General features: G+C 40.6%; 1 protein-coding gene across 9 annotated transcripts in view; it reads right to left on the reverse strand.

The window, feature by feature from the left end:
• The window catches only part of STN1 (STN1 subunit of CST complex), a 29794-nt gene extending 21273 nt beyond the window's left edge, over positions 1–8521 (reverse strand). For 2 of the 9 annotated variants that reach the window (XM_045582067.1, XM_045582061.1), the window contains exons 1-4: positions 8227–8520; positions 7771–7970; positions 6045–6140; positions 678–746 (exon numbers count right to left, since the gene is read on the reverse strand). In XM_045582067.1, the coding sequence (XP_045438023.1) occupies positions 678–746; positions 6045–6140; positions 7771–7903 (298 nt within the window). In that variant the 5' untranslated portion in view covers positions 7904–7970; positions 8227–8520. The other 7 variants (XM_045582065.1, XM_045582064.1, XM_045582066.1 and 4 more) reach the window with 6 other exon arrangements.
• Positions 8522–17280: the final 8759 nt, after the last annotated feature.

A 17280-nucleotide genomic window follows, 5' to 3' on the forward strand; every position in this document is an offset into this window, starting at 1 on the left:
TGATCACTAACATTGCACTGTATTTTTTTTTAATATTATGAAGTTAAGCAACTAAAAAAACCACCTATTAAAATACACCCAATAAATTTTAAATGCTGTTTTAGTTATAGTCTATGTGTTCACTATATAATTTTTCTGTTTATATTACTTAATGTCTAACTTCAAAGGAATCCTGTCTTCTCATTCTCATCAATGTTAGAATTTCTGGCACAGTTGTTGAACATGCAGACATTTAAAAAAACAAAACAAAACTAGGATCTGAACAGCAGCATAGAAGTTAGTGGCAACCACATTAAGAGGAAAAGTCTTCAAAATCTTCTTTGGCCAAGTGGCATGCCCGGAGCAAGGGAATTCTGACCTGATTGGCAATTAGGCTAAAACATCTTGATTTGGATAGTGACTGAAATGCTGAAATTCTTAGTAACCTAGTCCCATTCCAGTAGATGAGGAGGAAGTGAGCACCAAAGTAATGGGAAAAAAGAAAACCAAGCAGCTCCCCTTTAATTCCAATTTGCAAAGAAGCCAAAGTTCTCTGCAGGGCAGTGGTTCAAGATAGTCAATGTAATTCATCGGTGGATAAATGTGAAAATTTAGGCCCTACGGCTCTTCTGATGAGCTGCCTTGAATAAAATCCACTGGTCAGCTGAAAAGCAAAGGAGTGTGGCAAATGAAATTACCTGGGGAAGACTCGGTATCAGTCAACTTTTTCCAGCAGATGCAGTTTATCACTCCAGTGCTATCATCCACTGCAAGAGAAGTGTAAAAGAATAGAACAGAGATTTGGGCATTGCCGGTGAATTAGCATATTGTGATTGATCAGGCCATACTAAAAGAGCCTTTTCCAATTCTCCTTCCAGCTTTAGACATAATCTCCCACCCTACACCAGTGGAAACTGCTTTCCTCAATGTCAAAGTGATATATGGGCCCAGTGGAATGTAGTCAACATGCCTCTTACCCTACACCTCAAGGGTACTAATGATTCTTATCTAAGCTTCTCCTAAAACTGGTGTCCTGGGGAAGTTAAGAGCAAAAATCTCAATGACTGCTAGCCTTGCTCTTCTACCCTGCAACAAGAGAGTGTCACGTGGTCTTGTGGTCAGAGGCACTAAGGGTGCATGCAGCCTTTTGTCACCATTTGTTCTTCCACTAGCTTGCTGACTCACCTAGACAAAGCATCCCAAGTCTTTGGGCCTGAGCCCAAAAAAAGCCAAGTACATCACAGAAGGGCAAAGTTTTATTTTCATAATAGGAAATGATTATATCTTGGTCACACACATAATACGGGTCTGGTTTATTTTATCCACAATGCAAAAACAACAAAACAAATCAAAGAATTCCCATTGCACTTGGATTTATAAATGTAGAGGTAGTTGAAGATGTTTACTATGGGATGATAAGTGTTTTATCTTTGCCTAATTTCTTTATATATATATTGATTTCAGACAGGGAGAGGGAAAGAGAGAGAGAAACAAACATCAATGATAAGAGAGAATCATTGATTGGCTGGCTCCTACACACCTCTTACTGGGGATCAAGCCTGCAACCCGGGCATGTGCCCTTGACTGGAATTGAACCTTGGACCCTTGAGTCCACAGGCCAATGCTCTATCCACTGAGCCAAGCATGCTAGGGTATCTTTGCCTAATTTCTGACAAACTCAGAGCAAAGGTTGCTAAACATGGGGTCAGTAGGCTTAATGATTTATAAAAATCATCAGCTAGACTGTTGTAAAGCACCTATAATATATGAGAAACACAGGCAAACATTTTTTATTGCTGGTTTAAATGTGGAAAGCTAAAACTGAGAAGAATATTTCTTATACTAAAATACGTTCTAGATGGACTTTATTAAGTGTAATGTAGATAAACTTCAGAAGATAAGAAGAAAATTTGGGCTTATAGTTGGTGGTGAGACACTTCTTTAAGCAAACCTAAAAATCATTTTTAAAGTATGATATATTTGTACAACTAAAAAACAATACTGTATAGTAATATTGCAAATGATGGGGTTAGTGTCTTAATATATAAAGAGCTATACAAATTAATGAGGAAAAGACCAAGACCACAAGAGAAAAAGTGGCCAAGAAAAAATATGTCATTCATGAAAGATATAAAAATGGTCAATAAACATATGTCAACATACTACTCACTAGTTACAAGAAAATAAAAGAAGCAAATTTAAATAATTTATTCAACTACTAAAATGACAAGTAGTATTAAAAACACTGATAACGCCGAAACCGGTTTGGCTCAGGGGTAGCGCGTCGGTCTGCGGACTGAAAGGTCCCAAGTTCAATTCCGGTCAAGGGCATGTACATTGGTTGTGGGCACATCCCCGGTAGGAGGTGTGCAAGAGGCAGTTGGTCGATGTTTCTCTCTCACCGATGTTTCTAGCTCTCTCTCTCTCTTCCTCTCTGTAAGAAAATCAATAAAATATATTAAAAAAATAAATAAATAATAAATAAATAAAAACACTGATAACCTCATGTGCTTACTGTTAGTGAGACTGCAAATCTGTATCAAATTTATAAAGAGCAAGCTTGGAAATATGTACCAAATTTTAAAATGTATACAGTGGAGTCTCTGACTTAGCATTTCCTTCCAGTAATTTATCCTCAGGAGGAAAATAGAACAAATACAATATATACATATTGTTTACACTACTGAAAGTTGGAAATAAACTAAATATTTATAAATATTGAATATACTAAATAAATTACAATGACATAGCATGAGAATAAGACATTACAATGCAATATGACATTTCATTGCTGTTAAAGAATATTCATGCTTCATTGCAAAACAGAAATTGTATATATAATCTTTTTTTTCCCCTAAGGAAAAAGAGTTTATTCATGATAAAGGCAATTGTATATATAATCTTATATATAATCTAATTTATAAAAAACATTAGTTTATTTTGACAGAAATTATTTTAAGACATTAAAATGCTAATAGAAATTTCTCTTGGAATATGGGGAAGGAGCCCCATATTCAATGTATTCTTAGACTGTAAGCCTAATTTCGGGGCTATTAAGAGAAAGAAATAGGAATAATAGTTATGAGGAAATAGGCGTATTTCTTCAATATGAGGAACACATTAGAAATATTAGGATGTTCACTCAAACATTGACATTGTTTTGTCTGATTTACAGATGTCACATGAGTTTTCTGTAGTATCAAAAATTTCTCTAGCTTAAAATTTTATTTTCTAATGAGTTAAGTATCATTTTAAGAAGCAAAAAAATTAATAAGGGCATTTTGAGTTTTAAAAAATGTATGACAGCTTTAGGCATGGCGCTTCTCTGGCCAGTTTAAAGTCTTGATTTATAATTGAAAGTCAAAAAATGACTTTCATGATTATTTATTCTAACAAATGGGAGGTCATTCTGATCTTGACTGTACCTCCCAGGATTCTAGGTCTACGCTAGAGTAGCTGCCAGGTGCTCTGTGTACTCAGGGCAATGCCACTTCCTGGTTTGTAACTGCTCCCAATAGACCCTCTCCCTGTGCCCTGAGGTTTAGCTGCTACACCAGGTCATTTCCAGTTGGGCAGTACCACCTGGGCTGCAGCCTTTTGTTTCAGCTCTGGGACGGGCCAGTAGGAGCAGGAAGCATCCTCAGCAAAGACCTGTGGTAAGTCAGGCAGAGGAGGACCCAGGACAGCAGGAGCGGCCACCTAGCAGGTGACTCTAGAGCTAAGCTGGGCCCCGAGGACAGACGGGAGAGAGCAGGTCTTCCTTGAATAGGCTCACGTGACTTAAACTCACAAAAGTATTTCTACTCTCAATTATTTCAACCTTCAGATACTTTTTGTTTTCCCATAGCTCACAGATGTGTCATGACATCCACTCTAAGGGAAATGTTTATTGGGGAAGACACAGACATAATGCCTTCATCTTTTTAATACTGGAAAAGGGGTTAAGTGAAGCCCCTTTAGGTCACAGGAATAATACCCACTCTAGCCCTAGGCCAGGATTGATGTCCTCAAACAACCTCATTTACTTGATTTAAATCTAGATGCCACTGTTTGAGGCAGAGGGGGAGGGTGAGAGAAAAATCCAATTGAATTACATGCGAACTATATAGCAACTTAACTAGTAAATACACTGGATTCCTCCGTTACTGAGCAAGTAACTGAGCCTTAGTTTTCTCATCTGTAAAATGGAAATATCTGTCCTTTCTATTTCAAAAGCTGAGAGAGAGTAACATAAATTATGCATGTAAAAATGCTTTGTAAATTGAAAGATACTATTATTTCATCACTGGTATTTGGGAGAAAGTACTGTATACTATAGATCCGTGGTTGGCAAACTGCAGCTCTTTGGCCCTTTGCGTGTGGCTCTCCCACAAAATACCACGGCCTGGGCAAGTCTATTTTGAAGAAGTAGCGTTAGAAGTTTACGTTTAAAAAATTTGGCTCTCAAAAGAAATTTCAATCGTTGTACTCTTGATTTTTGGCTCTGTTGACTAATGATGATGCTATAGATGATGACTTTGCCCACAGCTGGGTATGCTGTAGGAACTTAGTGACTGCTTGTTGAATTGTCTGAAGAAAAATAAAACCAATATCTTTGTTAAAATAAAGTAGAAATGAGATCCAATAAGGGGATCTAGTTCAGAGTTTTAAAAACAAATATGCTGGGGGGGAAAGCAGAGGACATGAGAAATCTCATCTTGGCATGACATTTTATACTAAGCACAAAACAATCATCCTCAGGAAAATGAACACATGTTGAAGGAATTCAATGATACTGTACCTGTAAATTATCAACCATGCACAGACTAGCAATGAAATGTTCTTGGTCACCTAGTTCAACTGCCTCTGTCTTTCCCCAAGTAGAGCAAGAACACAGATCCAAGGCAACACAACAAAAAATGACAATGTCAATTATAGCAAGGATTTGGAATTCAGAGTTAGGCTTCCCACAAAATATCTAGCTTGGCTCCTTATCTATAAAGGATTTTAGAGCTTCATAAGGCAATGTGTTAAAATCCATACATTAAACTCAATTAAAAAAAAATCAAGACTCTTGACACTAGAATCATACTCCAATAATTCGATGATAGCCAAACTATAGAAACCCTTATATTTCCATCATCATGAGGGTGAGAAATTTTCTGATCATGCATATTTAGCTCTTTAAGGAGCAAAAGGCTTCTTTAAAGAACTTTTCTGACCCAGCCGGTGTGGCTGTGTTTGAGCATCAACCTGTGAACCAGGAGGTCACAGTTCAATTCCGGTCAGGGAGCATGCCGGGGTTGTGGGCTCGATCCCCAGTAGAGGTGATGCAGAAGGCAGCCGATCAATGTTTCTTTCTATATACCCCTCTCTCTCCAAAATCAACACAAACATATTAATATTAAAAAAAAATTTTCTGGATATAAATCTTACAGCTTATTTTTCACACCTTCTTTCTTGAAGGGTCTACTTTAGCATTAATCTAGCCTCTTCTTTTTTTTTTAATAATATATTAATATTTTTATTGATTTTACACAGAGAGGAATTGAGAGGGATAGAGAGTTAGAAACGTCGATGAGAGAGAAACATCGACCAGCTGCCTCCTGCACACCCCCCACTAGGGATGTGCCCGCAACCAATGTACATGCCCTTGACCGGAATCGAACCCGGGACCCTTTAGTCCCCAGGCAGACGCTCTTCCACTGAGCCAAACCAGCTTCGGCTAGCCTCTTCTTTTTAAAGTATCAGTATAGACATACCTTACCATCCTTTGCTATTTATAGCTACGTCCTCAGATATCAGGTGTTGTCTCTGATCAACCAGTGATCCTAGACTGCCGTATTTTAATTCTTCTGTCTCTTCACTCCCCAGCAGCTGTCACCTGACAGTACTCATTCTGACTTATTGCCTCATTTTACACTTAGTCCATGTCAGGGGCTCCAAGGGGATTCCGACAGAGCAAAGTGCATGGGGGTCTGTGAGAGTCCCCAGTGGCTCTGAAAGGCTGGGGTTATTTCAAATTCAGCATTCACATAGTGGGGATCCTCCCACATAAACTCAATGTCAGACACAACTGTTCTTACCTCCGTAACTGTAGAAAGTATTCTTTTCTTTCACTCCAATTACAGTTCCCAAGATATCTACTTGTTTTATTGGATGTCCATTATAAAAAAATATACCTGAAATTAAAAAAAAAAAAAGATAAAGTCCATATAATGTATGATTATATTTTCTGTTTCAATCACTGTTAACTGTGGGGATGAGGGTGGGGATGGGTGGTTGTGTAAAAAAATCTGTGGCATGCTGCTTGCTGAAATTCCAGACTTAAGAACCAGCCCTTGACAAACGGCAAGCTCCAAGAAATCAGGTGTCTTTTCCTCAAGGGTCATAATGAGAAAGCCTGGCTTTAAAGGAGCGAGTGCTACCGTTGGCAGGTGTGGTTCAGTTGGTTGGGCATTGAGCTGTGCATCAAGAAGTCACCGGTTCAATTCTGGGTCAGGGCATATGCCGGATTGTGGGTTCGATCCCCAGTAGGGGGCAAGCAGGAGGCAGCCAATTGATGTTTTGCTCTTACATCAATGTTTCTCCCTCTTCCTTGCCCTCTCTCAAAATATAAATAAATAAATGAAAAAAATAAGGAAGCATGCACTAGTACAGAAAAAGGAAAACCAATATTGCCCAACTGGATTTGGTTAATCTTCCTTCCACTTGTGAAAATGAAATGTAACTCCCTGAAGAACTCTCATAAAGAGCCTGGAAACAGTCCTTATATTACAGAACCAAAATTAGCACTGTATTGTGAGGGACTGGAAAGGAAAAAAGAGGAAACCAGGAGAAAGGCTTCTTGGACTTTTTCACTGGTGCTTTCCAAGGAAACCAGTCATCATGTCTATTAATTAGCAGTAGCTTTTTTTTTTTTTTTTTTTAAGAGAATATAATTAAGTTACCATTATGCTTTGGGACCAACACATTACAACTCAAAAACTCGATTTCTTTAACCTTACACTTAAAATGCTTTTGTTGCTTCAATTACTATTTCTCGAGGGCCCACTACATGCCAGGCACTGCCCTAAGCACTGGGAGTACAAGACAGATGATGCCCTTCCTCTCAGGGAGTTTATATTATTTTGATATAAATTCAAAATTTGATGTGCTTTCAAAACTAAACAAAACCCCACAAGAAATCAAGTTAGCCGAAACCGATTTGGCTCAGTGGATAAAGAGTGTCGGCCTGAGGACTGAAAGGTGGGTTTGATTCCAGTCGGGGGCATGTGCCTTGGCGGCACATCCCCGGTGAGGGGTGTGCAGGAGGCAGCTGGCCAATGTTCTAGTTCTCTGTCCCTCTTTCTATAAAAAATCAATAAAATATATTAAAAAAGAAGAAGAAGAAGAAGAAGAAATCAGGTTAGTCCCCATTTTTACAAAGAAGCTTTTCAGGTGAGTCCCATCCAGGCCAGTTAGGAAAGGGTGCAAGGCCTGGGGATACCTGGTCCAGGGAGCTTTTCCACCAAGAGAGGCCCAGGAAAAATAACTGGGCGTTTTAAAATACGGAAGACTTCAAACTACTGTAAAAACAATCATCATTACAAAAATTACGCCTCCAAACACCTGTTTCAAAAGATTTTTAGACAGTTTTTAATTTGCACAGATCCTCTTTTGAGGATTCAGGCTAGGCCATTTTCAAAGCCTGCTGGAGGGAAGGCTTTCCTGAAAGCCCCCAAGCCCCAGGTCTCTCCAGTTTGGGGGGAGGAGGGGGCGGAAGGGGTGCAGATGCAGCACAGGGCATCCACCAGGCGACCAGTCACATACCTGGCACCTGGCACGACTCCTTTAAGTCCAAGATATCCCTGACGTAAAGTTTTGCAAAGGCTAGAAACACCGGATCCAAACCCCACATGAGGGAAGGGGTCTCCTCCTCACCCCGGCTGGATTCAGACTCCATCGGGAGGCTGGGCTGTGGCTTGCAGCCAATCCTGAAAGTCTCACATCAGTGAGTGGAGAAATCTAGACTGGAGACAAAATCATTATGCAAGGCGGTTAAAGTGGGTGAAATTGGCGTGGCCCCTACGCCGATGGCGTCGGGCGGGCATCCAGAACTCCGCAGGGGCTCAACCAGGGGCCCGGGGCCTGTCACACTGCACGCCACGGGCCTGGCTTAGGAGGCGTCTCCCGCGTGAGGACATGTCAGCTCCTTAGAACTCTCCCCTTGGAGTCTCTTCTGCCCCACGGGAGTGTGTCTCCTTCCCCCAAAAAGTAAACACCAACTTTGTCCTTTGGGGAGATGGGTCCAGACAGGCGTAACCAGAAGCCGCTCTAACGGGCGGGGCCCGCTGAGGAGTCGGCGCCCTCGTGGCCGTACACTGGTGGGGCACAGGGGGTGGGTGTGCCCGTCGGTCTGGTCCGGCACTTTCCGGCTTTCCGGATGTGACTGAGAAAAGAAGGCGAGCGGAAACCGAGAACTGACGTGCTCCGTAGTCCCGAAGGCCGCGCCCGTGCCGCCGCCCTCAGGTCTCCGGAGCGCGCAGGCGCGGCCTTCCGGCACTCCGGATTGGTTGCCTCTGAAGTTCCGGCGGGGCCGACCCCGCCCTCGGGGCGGGACCAAAGCCACGTGTCTCCGCCCAGGCCTTTCCTCCCGGCCGCCGCGGTCACGCCCACCATCCAGAGACCACGCCCACCACGCCCACGGTCACGCCCCACGCTCCCTTCCAGGTGGCTGCGGTTTGCGAGGTACTGGTTTCACTCGGGCAGCTCTCCTGGTCCCGCCACCCGCCCGGAACCCGCGAGTCTTCGTGGGAACGCAGAGCCCAACTCTCCCAAGACCTTGGGATCTGGCCTTGAAATTTCTGCTGCCTAAACCCGGCGCTCAAAGTCACCCTTTCACTCCCCCCCTCCCCCAATACACACATCACACATAACACAAGAGAGGTTGGGATTGGTTCGGACAATTATTTTTTTTAAAGGGCGGTTTTCCTGATATATTAAATGAAAAAGTAAATAAAGCAATACCAAAAGCAGGATTGCATTCTGACATATTTTAAATGCTAATTTACTGTCCTAACACATGCTTTGGGATTTTACAGTCTCACTTGGAGGTAAAATCAATATCTAAATTTGAGCCTTTATATAAATGTGAGGTTCTCTCCTCTTACTTTGCTACACTCTGGGTTGTTATACATTTAAGAATTTTTAAAAGGCTGGCATTTTTTGGTAGTAAATTATGGCCACCTTGATGGTGCTTGTTCTCAGTAGTCCTAATTTAAAATGAGGAAAGATAGCCACGTTCCACTCCCATGAACAGATAAGCACATCAGGACATAAAATGAGATTGTAATTCTTCCTAATTTACAGGGACTATAAAATCTCAGGAGTATAGGTCACTCTGGCAGGCCATTCCTGGGATGGTAGGTGGTAGCCAAAGCAATCATTTCTAACCCATTAGCGGAGAAGGAACTCCAAGCAGCTGGAATGGAAAATGTATGTCATTAGAACGATGGCATTTAATTACATCCCTAGCCACTGAAGAAGCTAAAAAAAACACCATCCTTGGTAAAGCACAGCATTGCCCAAATTCTATTGCCATGAATAGTTGGGTCTCTGGAATTGAGAAGACACCCTTTCTAGTAAGGGGAGACTCTCTTGGAGCAACAACACCCAAGAGGACACCCTGTAGGACAGTGCCTCCAGCTGACCTTTTGAGTGAGAGACAGGTTGGGTGACATTTTCATGTCTACACACATCTGCTCCAGGGTGGAACCCAAGAAGAAAATCAGTATGGGTGTGCTCAGAGCCTGAGGAGAGTTTGGAATGACTGTCATGGTTTTCAGGGGCAGAGTGCTGAGTGCTAGAAACAAGGGACCTTGTGGATTCCATGATTACTGCCAGCTTTGGGGAGGGCCACACCTGGGAGAAGGGGTGATTGTGAGCAGACCAGGAAGGTAGGACTCCTTGGACTCTAGGGATGCTTCTTTTGATCTGAGCCTAAAACATGAAGGAGTCTGTTGTAGCTGAAACCTGAGGTGAGATGTGTAACAGCCTAAGGTGAGAAATGGAATAGAATTTCCAGACTGCACAGGCATCTAGAAGAGTTTGGAAGAATCTTCTTCCCTGGCATCTCTATTGGGAGAGATTCCAGGTTCCCCAAATTACTGCTTACCGATAGGCAAAGGGACTCCTGAAACCATTAACGCTGGAAGGCTCTTCAGCTTGAGATTTCAAAACCCTGCATCCCTGGCCAGATAGCTCAGTTAGTTAGAGCATGGTCCTGATATACCAAGGTTGTGGCTTTGATCTTCTGTCATAATACATAGAAGAAGCAACCAATGAATGCATAAATAAATGGAACAATGTGCGCTCGTGCCCTCTCTCTCTCTCTCTCTCTCTCTCTCTCTCTCTCTCTCTCTCTCTCTCTCTCAACCAATAAGTAAAACTTTTTAAAAAGCCTCCAAAGAAGATACTTCAAAATTCAATAGTCAACACTTAATGCTGGGAACCTTTTTTATAGCTTCTTAATGTGAAATAATTTGGTTTTGAAAGATTTTTTGACAGACTGGACAATCTCTTCTAGAAAGTTAAGATTTTAGCACACTCATCTGGAAAATGAGGTTGAACTATCTCCAACCTCAGAGCTCAAAAAGCTGGACTTAACCATTTCTGATATTTTTACAGGTAAAACGGTGTTTGCCCATTTGCAATTGGGTTAGATTTTGTGTTCAAAGTTTATAATAAAGACAGCTTATCAACATTCTTATTATGTTAAGGTTATAACCCTGGAGGGCCACCTTTAGTGACTCAGCATACCTTGAGCACTTCCTGTGTGCTGTGGGGGAGCATTAAGAATTTTTATTTCACTGGAGCAAAAAAAAAAAAAAATGATGCATGTAATAACAAAGCAAGAGCCTACATTGTGATGAAATACAGAATGTGTGGCCTGGGTTACAGGAGGTAAACTGAGGGGCAGGGGCTCATTAAGTAAGGTAACATGTACCCACCTGAACAAGATAAGCACTCAGTCCACGTAAACTGTTATTATTATTATTATTCACTGTGGAGATGGGATTTAAGCTGGGGTTTGAGGCTATGGAGGAGTTGTTCATTCATTCATCATTCATGACACATATTTGTCAAGCATTTTTCAAGATACTGGGAGTAAGAAGGAGATGACACAGATCGGGTTAAGGACTAGTGGAGCTTCCATTCTGTTGGGGGAGGAGGAGGGAAAGGACAGTAAATAAATAAATTAATGAAATAAGCATAGATTGTCCTCAGTGTTTCCAAGCAAGTAAAAAGTGTATTATAGTTGCCCAAACGAAAGTGTGGTGTTTACTTTATATACATCTGTTTCAATCGAGTCAGGTAAAGTGACATTTAGGCTGAGACCTGAAGGATGAAGAGAAGCCAGTCATGCAGGAAAAAAATGCTAAGGAAAGAGCATTGCAGAGAGCAATCAGAATGTCTGGAGGCAGGAGAATGACTTCCCAGTTGTAGGAACAAAAGAGCATAGGGGAGAGTGGTCTTGAAAGCAATCGGAGAGATAAGCAGAAGGCAGATCCCAAAGGACCTTGTATGCCATGATAGGTTGGGATTTTATTCTCAGTATTCCTATATGTAAAGAGGGGGGTAATATTATGATGAGGTGGGAGCAAGGTAAAGGCAGCAGGATGAGCAAGGCACGTTTGTGGGCAAGCCAACAGAGCAGCTGGCTGAAGAGAGCTCCAGTGGAAACAGCTGGAGACCAGGATTTTAGCTAGGAAGGGAATTAACTTCTACTTTTATTCCTTGTAAGCAATAGGGTGTCTTTGATTATTGATCAGAGGAGTGATTTACTTAATTTTTAAATATTGCAGGCATACCTGCCACATCTAACATATTATGGTAAGGAATACAAAAAGATTGTAAGAAGACTTCTCTATCCAATTTATAGATTCTATTTTAAAACTGTCTTAGGCCCAGCTGGAGTGGCTCAGTGATTGAGCATTGACCTATGAATCAGGAGGTGACAGTTTGATACCTGGTCAGGGCACATGCTCGGTTTTCTGGTTGTGTTTTTTGGGGAGACCGGTTGCTGATTTTCTCAATCAGCTATGGCTGGAAATACCTGATGGTAGGGTTTGTAGTTAACATAGGTCCTTTGGGTCAAGTACAATATAATGTGGTAGCTCAAGAAATAAGGAGTGAAGGACTGAATTGTAGAACAAGGTCAGAAATTACCTAGCTAGGAAAGCAGTTACTTACATCCTTCCTCATGGAGTTTTAAGTCGATTTCTAAGTCAGCAGGAGACATGTAATTCACTGGAGCATTTCCTGGAATGAGAAGAACCAGAAATGATGTCAAAGGATGGCTGAGTGTGAGATACCTTCTAGGTCTTTACATTTAAAGACCTAGAGAATAACTTTTTCATTAGGAACACGTGTCTCAGGAGCTTGAGTTGAGTGCATGAGAAAGAATTTTGCATTTTGTGTTTTAAAAGTCTGTATCCTGAAGAAAGTAGAATGGTGGTTGCCAGGGTCTGGGAGGAGGAGAAAATAGGCAGTTATTGTTTAATGGGTAGAGCTTCAGTTTTGCAAGATGAAAAGAGTTATGGAGATGAATGGTGATGATGGTTGTACAGCAATGTGAATGTACTTAATACCACTATACTGTGCACTTAAAAATTATTAAGATGGTAAATGTTATGTATATTTTGTCACAATAAAAAAAAATGAAAGAAAGAGTTGTATCTCAGGAAGATGCTGAACATAGTGTGGTTTGTACTATGCAAACCTATGTGACAGTCACCTGTGCATCATTTAAGTCACAAATTCACCCAGTGTCTTGCCAAGGGTGGAGGTTCCTCTGTGTACTGGGAGGTTTATGAGATAGGTGGACTGTTTGGAGTTGGACTCATGCTCATAATGAGCTAAGTGGAAACAATCATGCCTTGTTCTTCACCTCAAGTCTTTGGATACACATTCACTTTTCTGAGAAAATCCCAGAGTGTTGCTATGGCAGATGCCCTTAGAGGGGCTGAGCTGGTAACACAACTGCTTCCCTAGAAACCACCATCTACCAGTGAGCACACCAGGTGGAAAATAAACTATCTGCATCTTACTCTTATTTTTCTATTTTTATTATAAAAATTCCACAAAAAGTGCATGACACCTGGAGCTGACTAAGGATCTATTTCAATCGTTTTGAAGAAATGGAATGAAAAGACCTAAAATAATAATTGGGGCAAAATGTTGATATCTGTCCAAGCAGATAATTGTCTAAGCCAGAATAAAAGGATTACTAAAAATGTCGAAAAGAGATGAGAACCTTTCTTTTTTTATGCGGAACTTTTATAAACGTTTATAATCTTGATCAAATAAATTGTGTACAGGCATGCACACAATTTCAAAATTAATGAAAAAATTATGGTGTATTTTCTAATTTTTATTTATTTTTTCTTTCATTTATAGCTTTCTTTTCTTTCTTTCTTTTTTACAATAGCGATGGAGAGTATTTTATTTTTAAATTTAATTTAATATTTTATTTTATTTTAATATTTTTAATTAAATTATTATCTGTGTACATATTTTAACATTGCCCCCCCCCCAGTATTTTCTAATTTTTAAATGTTGAGTATATGTTACTTATTTAATAACAAAAGTCATTTAAAATCAACATCCCTTGAATCTCACAAAGGTAATGTTAAGCGAAAGAAGCCAGACATATTGGAGAGTATATACTGTATGATTCTATTTTTATAAAGAACAAAACCAGGCAAAACTATTCTATGGTGTTAGAAGTCAGGATAGTGGTTACCCTTTTGGGGGTGGTGACTGAGAACAGAAGAATGAAAGGGCTCTTGAATATATTCAATATTTCTTGATCTGTAGCTATATTTCAAGAAAATATTTTTTCAAGTTTTCATCCTTAGTATTTATATAAATTAGCTGCATTCAAAGCTGAGAGAAATTAGAAAGCAAAAACTCATTAAATGCATAAAACCCCACATTGTGTGTTATAGTCACTTGCATAGAAAACTAGACCATTTTAAATGTTAATGTAATTTAAGAGATGAGCTATAGCCTCCTCCCGTATTTTTCTTAATTATTTGACATACACCAATAGGCTCAAGTAGCCACGGCATTTCATAAGCATTAGCATAAAGCTGGCCAATGGAATAAAATTTGGTTTTTCTTATTAATTTATCATTCTCCCCAGGGCTACTTTCGGTCAAGGAAAAACTGAACTCTCCAATGATGTCAAAGACAGCATATTGCAGAGGTTAATTAATGAGTCACCGGGAGAAGATTGAACAGCCATTGTGCTGACATGTTTAAGAGCTAATCGGTCCTGATGATGTAATTTGCAGTCGTGCTCGATGTATATTAGCTGAATGGGTGACAGCTGCTTGGGCCCTGTAGATTAAAGTGTGAAGCATGGGGAGATGAGTGCTTTTATTATATATATATATATATTTAAATATATTTTATTGATTTTGTACAGAGAGAAAGGGAGAGAGATAGAGAGCTAGAAATGTCGATGAAAGAGAAACATCAACCAGCTGCCTCTTGCACACCCCCTACTGGGAATATACCCGCAACTAAGGTACATGCCCTTGACTGGAATCAAACCCGGGACCCTTCAGTCCCCAAGCCGATGCTCTATCCGTTGAGCCAAACTGGTTTCAGCGAGGTGAGTGCTTTTAAATGGAGAGACTTTTATAGAACGAGTGAATTCAACCTGGTCATACTGGTTACTCTGCTTGGGAAAGCCTGCTCAACTAATACAGATTTATCAGGCCTAACACAATCTCAACTTCAAGATCACTTCATCAACTCCAGTAAACAATAATGCTCCCTTCCCTGAACTCCAGTAGTGCTTACAGTCAGTATTACACACTTTAACACTTAATTTATTTTTTAAAAATATATATTTTATTGATTTTTTATGGGGAAGGGAGAGGGATAGATAGCTAGAAACGTCGATGAGAGAGAAACATCACCCAGCTGCCTCTTGCACACCCCCTACCGGGGATGTGCCCGCAACCAACTTACATGCCCTTGACTGGAATTGAACCTGGGACCTTTCAGTCCACAGACCAACGCTCTACCACTGAGCCAAACCGGCTTCGGCAGCACTTATTTTTTGAATAAGTTACTTAAGGACTTAATTATTTCTGCATCTCTGCAAAATGTTTATAATTGTCCAAGCAGAGGGATGGTTACATGTAGGTTTATTCTATTCTTTCTACTTTTGTGTATTTAAAGATTCCCTTGGATGCCAAAACCGGTTTGGCTCAATGGATAGAGAGTCGGCTTGGGGACTGAAAGGTCCCGGGTTCGATTCCGGTCAAGGGCATGTACCTTGGTTGCGGGCATATCCCCAGTAGGGGTGTGCAGGAGGCAGCTGATCGATGACTCTCTCTCATCGATGTTTCTAACTCTCTCTCTCCCTTCCTCTCTGTACAAAATCAATAAAAATGTATTAAAAAAAAAAAAAAGATTCCCTTGGAAACAGAATTGGCAGAATTAGCAAATAAAAATGCAGGATCCCCAGTTAAATTTGAATTTCAAATAAACAATAAATAATTTATTGCTATTAGTAATTTATACTGTATGACAATATTTTATATATTTTAATTTAATCATATAATTCATCATGTTATTCATATATACTATTTTATCATAACATATATTGATGTTATTTACTTATATTATTTTATTACATGTTCACATGACCCATATTTATACTAAAAAGTATTGTTTGTATGAAATAAAAATTTAACCCAGTGTCCTGTATTTTACCTGGCAACCTGACTTGCTAGAAACTAAAAAACATGATTGGCTAAAAGAATGGATGGTAGAGACAGTACAGTGTTTCTTAGATTGTGATCTGCTGTCATTTGCATCAGAAATCCTGAGGAGCCCTGTTAAAAAGGCAGCTCCTATGGTCCAGTGCCCTCACACTCTAGGTGCCAAATTAGTATTTCTGCTGGTGGGGTTCTGCTTTAGCAATAAAGACCCCAGGTGATTCTGGTGCTGTTGCTAGCTGACCTGGAATCTCTGCTGTTTCTAGTTTTTCTGATATGTTCTTTTATTTCCTTATAGTGGCCAGACTTGAGCAACTTCTACTCTGTTTTTATGTCAGGGACCTGCCTTAAGAGATGTTACTATTCCTGTTCCATGATTCACCCACTAAAGATTACAGGTCAAATACTATCCTAATGGCTTTTTGTAGTTAAGCTACTCCTTCAAAATTCATTCAATGGCCTAACTTCTTAACTACTGATGTATATTCTACTAATACATATTCATTGTTATAGAGAAAATGATAGTTGACAAATTTACACCTCCCTTTAGTATTTTAAGGTCAGGGCTTCTAGGGCAACCAAATCTCCTGGTTTGCTTGGGACTGTTCCAGTTTTAGCACTGATATCCCCATGTCCTGGGCTACCCTCACTCCTGGTAGCCCCTGGTCATCCTATCTGCAGTAGATATCATAGTATGCCACCCAGATCTCCACTTCAGGACCTAGGCACTGTTTTTCACGAGAGCTGGTAGTATGAACTCACAGTTGACACCCTACTCAGGAAATTACCTCCCTCAAAATTATGCCTTGTCCCCAGGGTCAGTAACCAATTGACGCAGCCAGCCCCAATCTTCAATTCAAGACATTTCTGATTGACCATTTCAGTGTCAGAACTCCGTGTAGGGTCAACTGAGGCCTCTATTACACCTGCCCTACAATTCAACTTCTCCCTCTACCTGATCCTGCTTCCTTCACCCCCTCAGAGGAGCAGCTCTTGAAAGTTCTCCCTAATATACTCTACAGGCAAATCTAGAGTCTAAGAATCTGGATGAACCTGACCTCCAATAATTGGAACAAGAATAGGGTGGTCTTAGGAAGCAGATTCTAAAATAAGATTTTGGAGCTGGGTTACCTGCTGAGTCGCTGGTAACAAGAACCCCTCACTAGAGGCCCTGAGGAGGTAGCAGTGCAAACTGTAAAACTTTCAGCAGTGGCAAACTGGGAAGGGTGCCAGCAGAAGAGAAAGAGCTGGAGGGTGCAGCATCCTGGGCATCCAGAGGTTCAGGGAAAGTGGTAATTTAAGGCCAATGGACTGGGATAACTCTTACTGGAGAAAGACAAGAAAGGCCGAGAGTGATTAATCACCAACAGAAGAGACCAGACCTCCTGAGGTTGAGGCACAGAACTTAAATTATAAGGTAGCAGAGCTCCAATGAAGACAGAATTCTCAATTATAGCATCTTGGCTATGTCAAAGTCCTGGCCTTAATTGGGAAGGATTGAGATCTTGTGATATGGAAGAGGACATGTGGGTTGATATTCTTG

Source organism: Pipistrellus kuhlii, unplaced genomic scaffold (assembly GCF_014108245.1).
Source record: "Pipistrellus kuhlii isolate mPipKuh1 unplaced genomic scaffold, mPipKuh1.p scaffold_m20_p_15, whole genome shotgun sequence".
NCBI classification, from domain to species: domain Eukaryota; kingdom Metazoa; phylum Chordata; class Mammalia; order Chiroptera; family Vespertilionidae; genus Pipistrellus; species Pipistrellus kuhlii.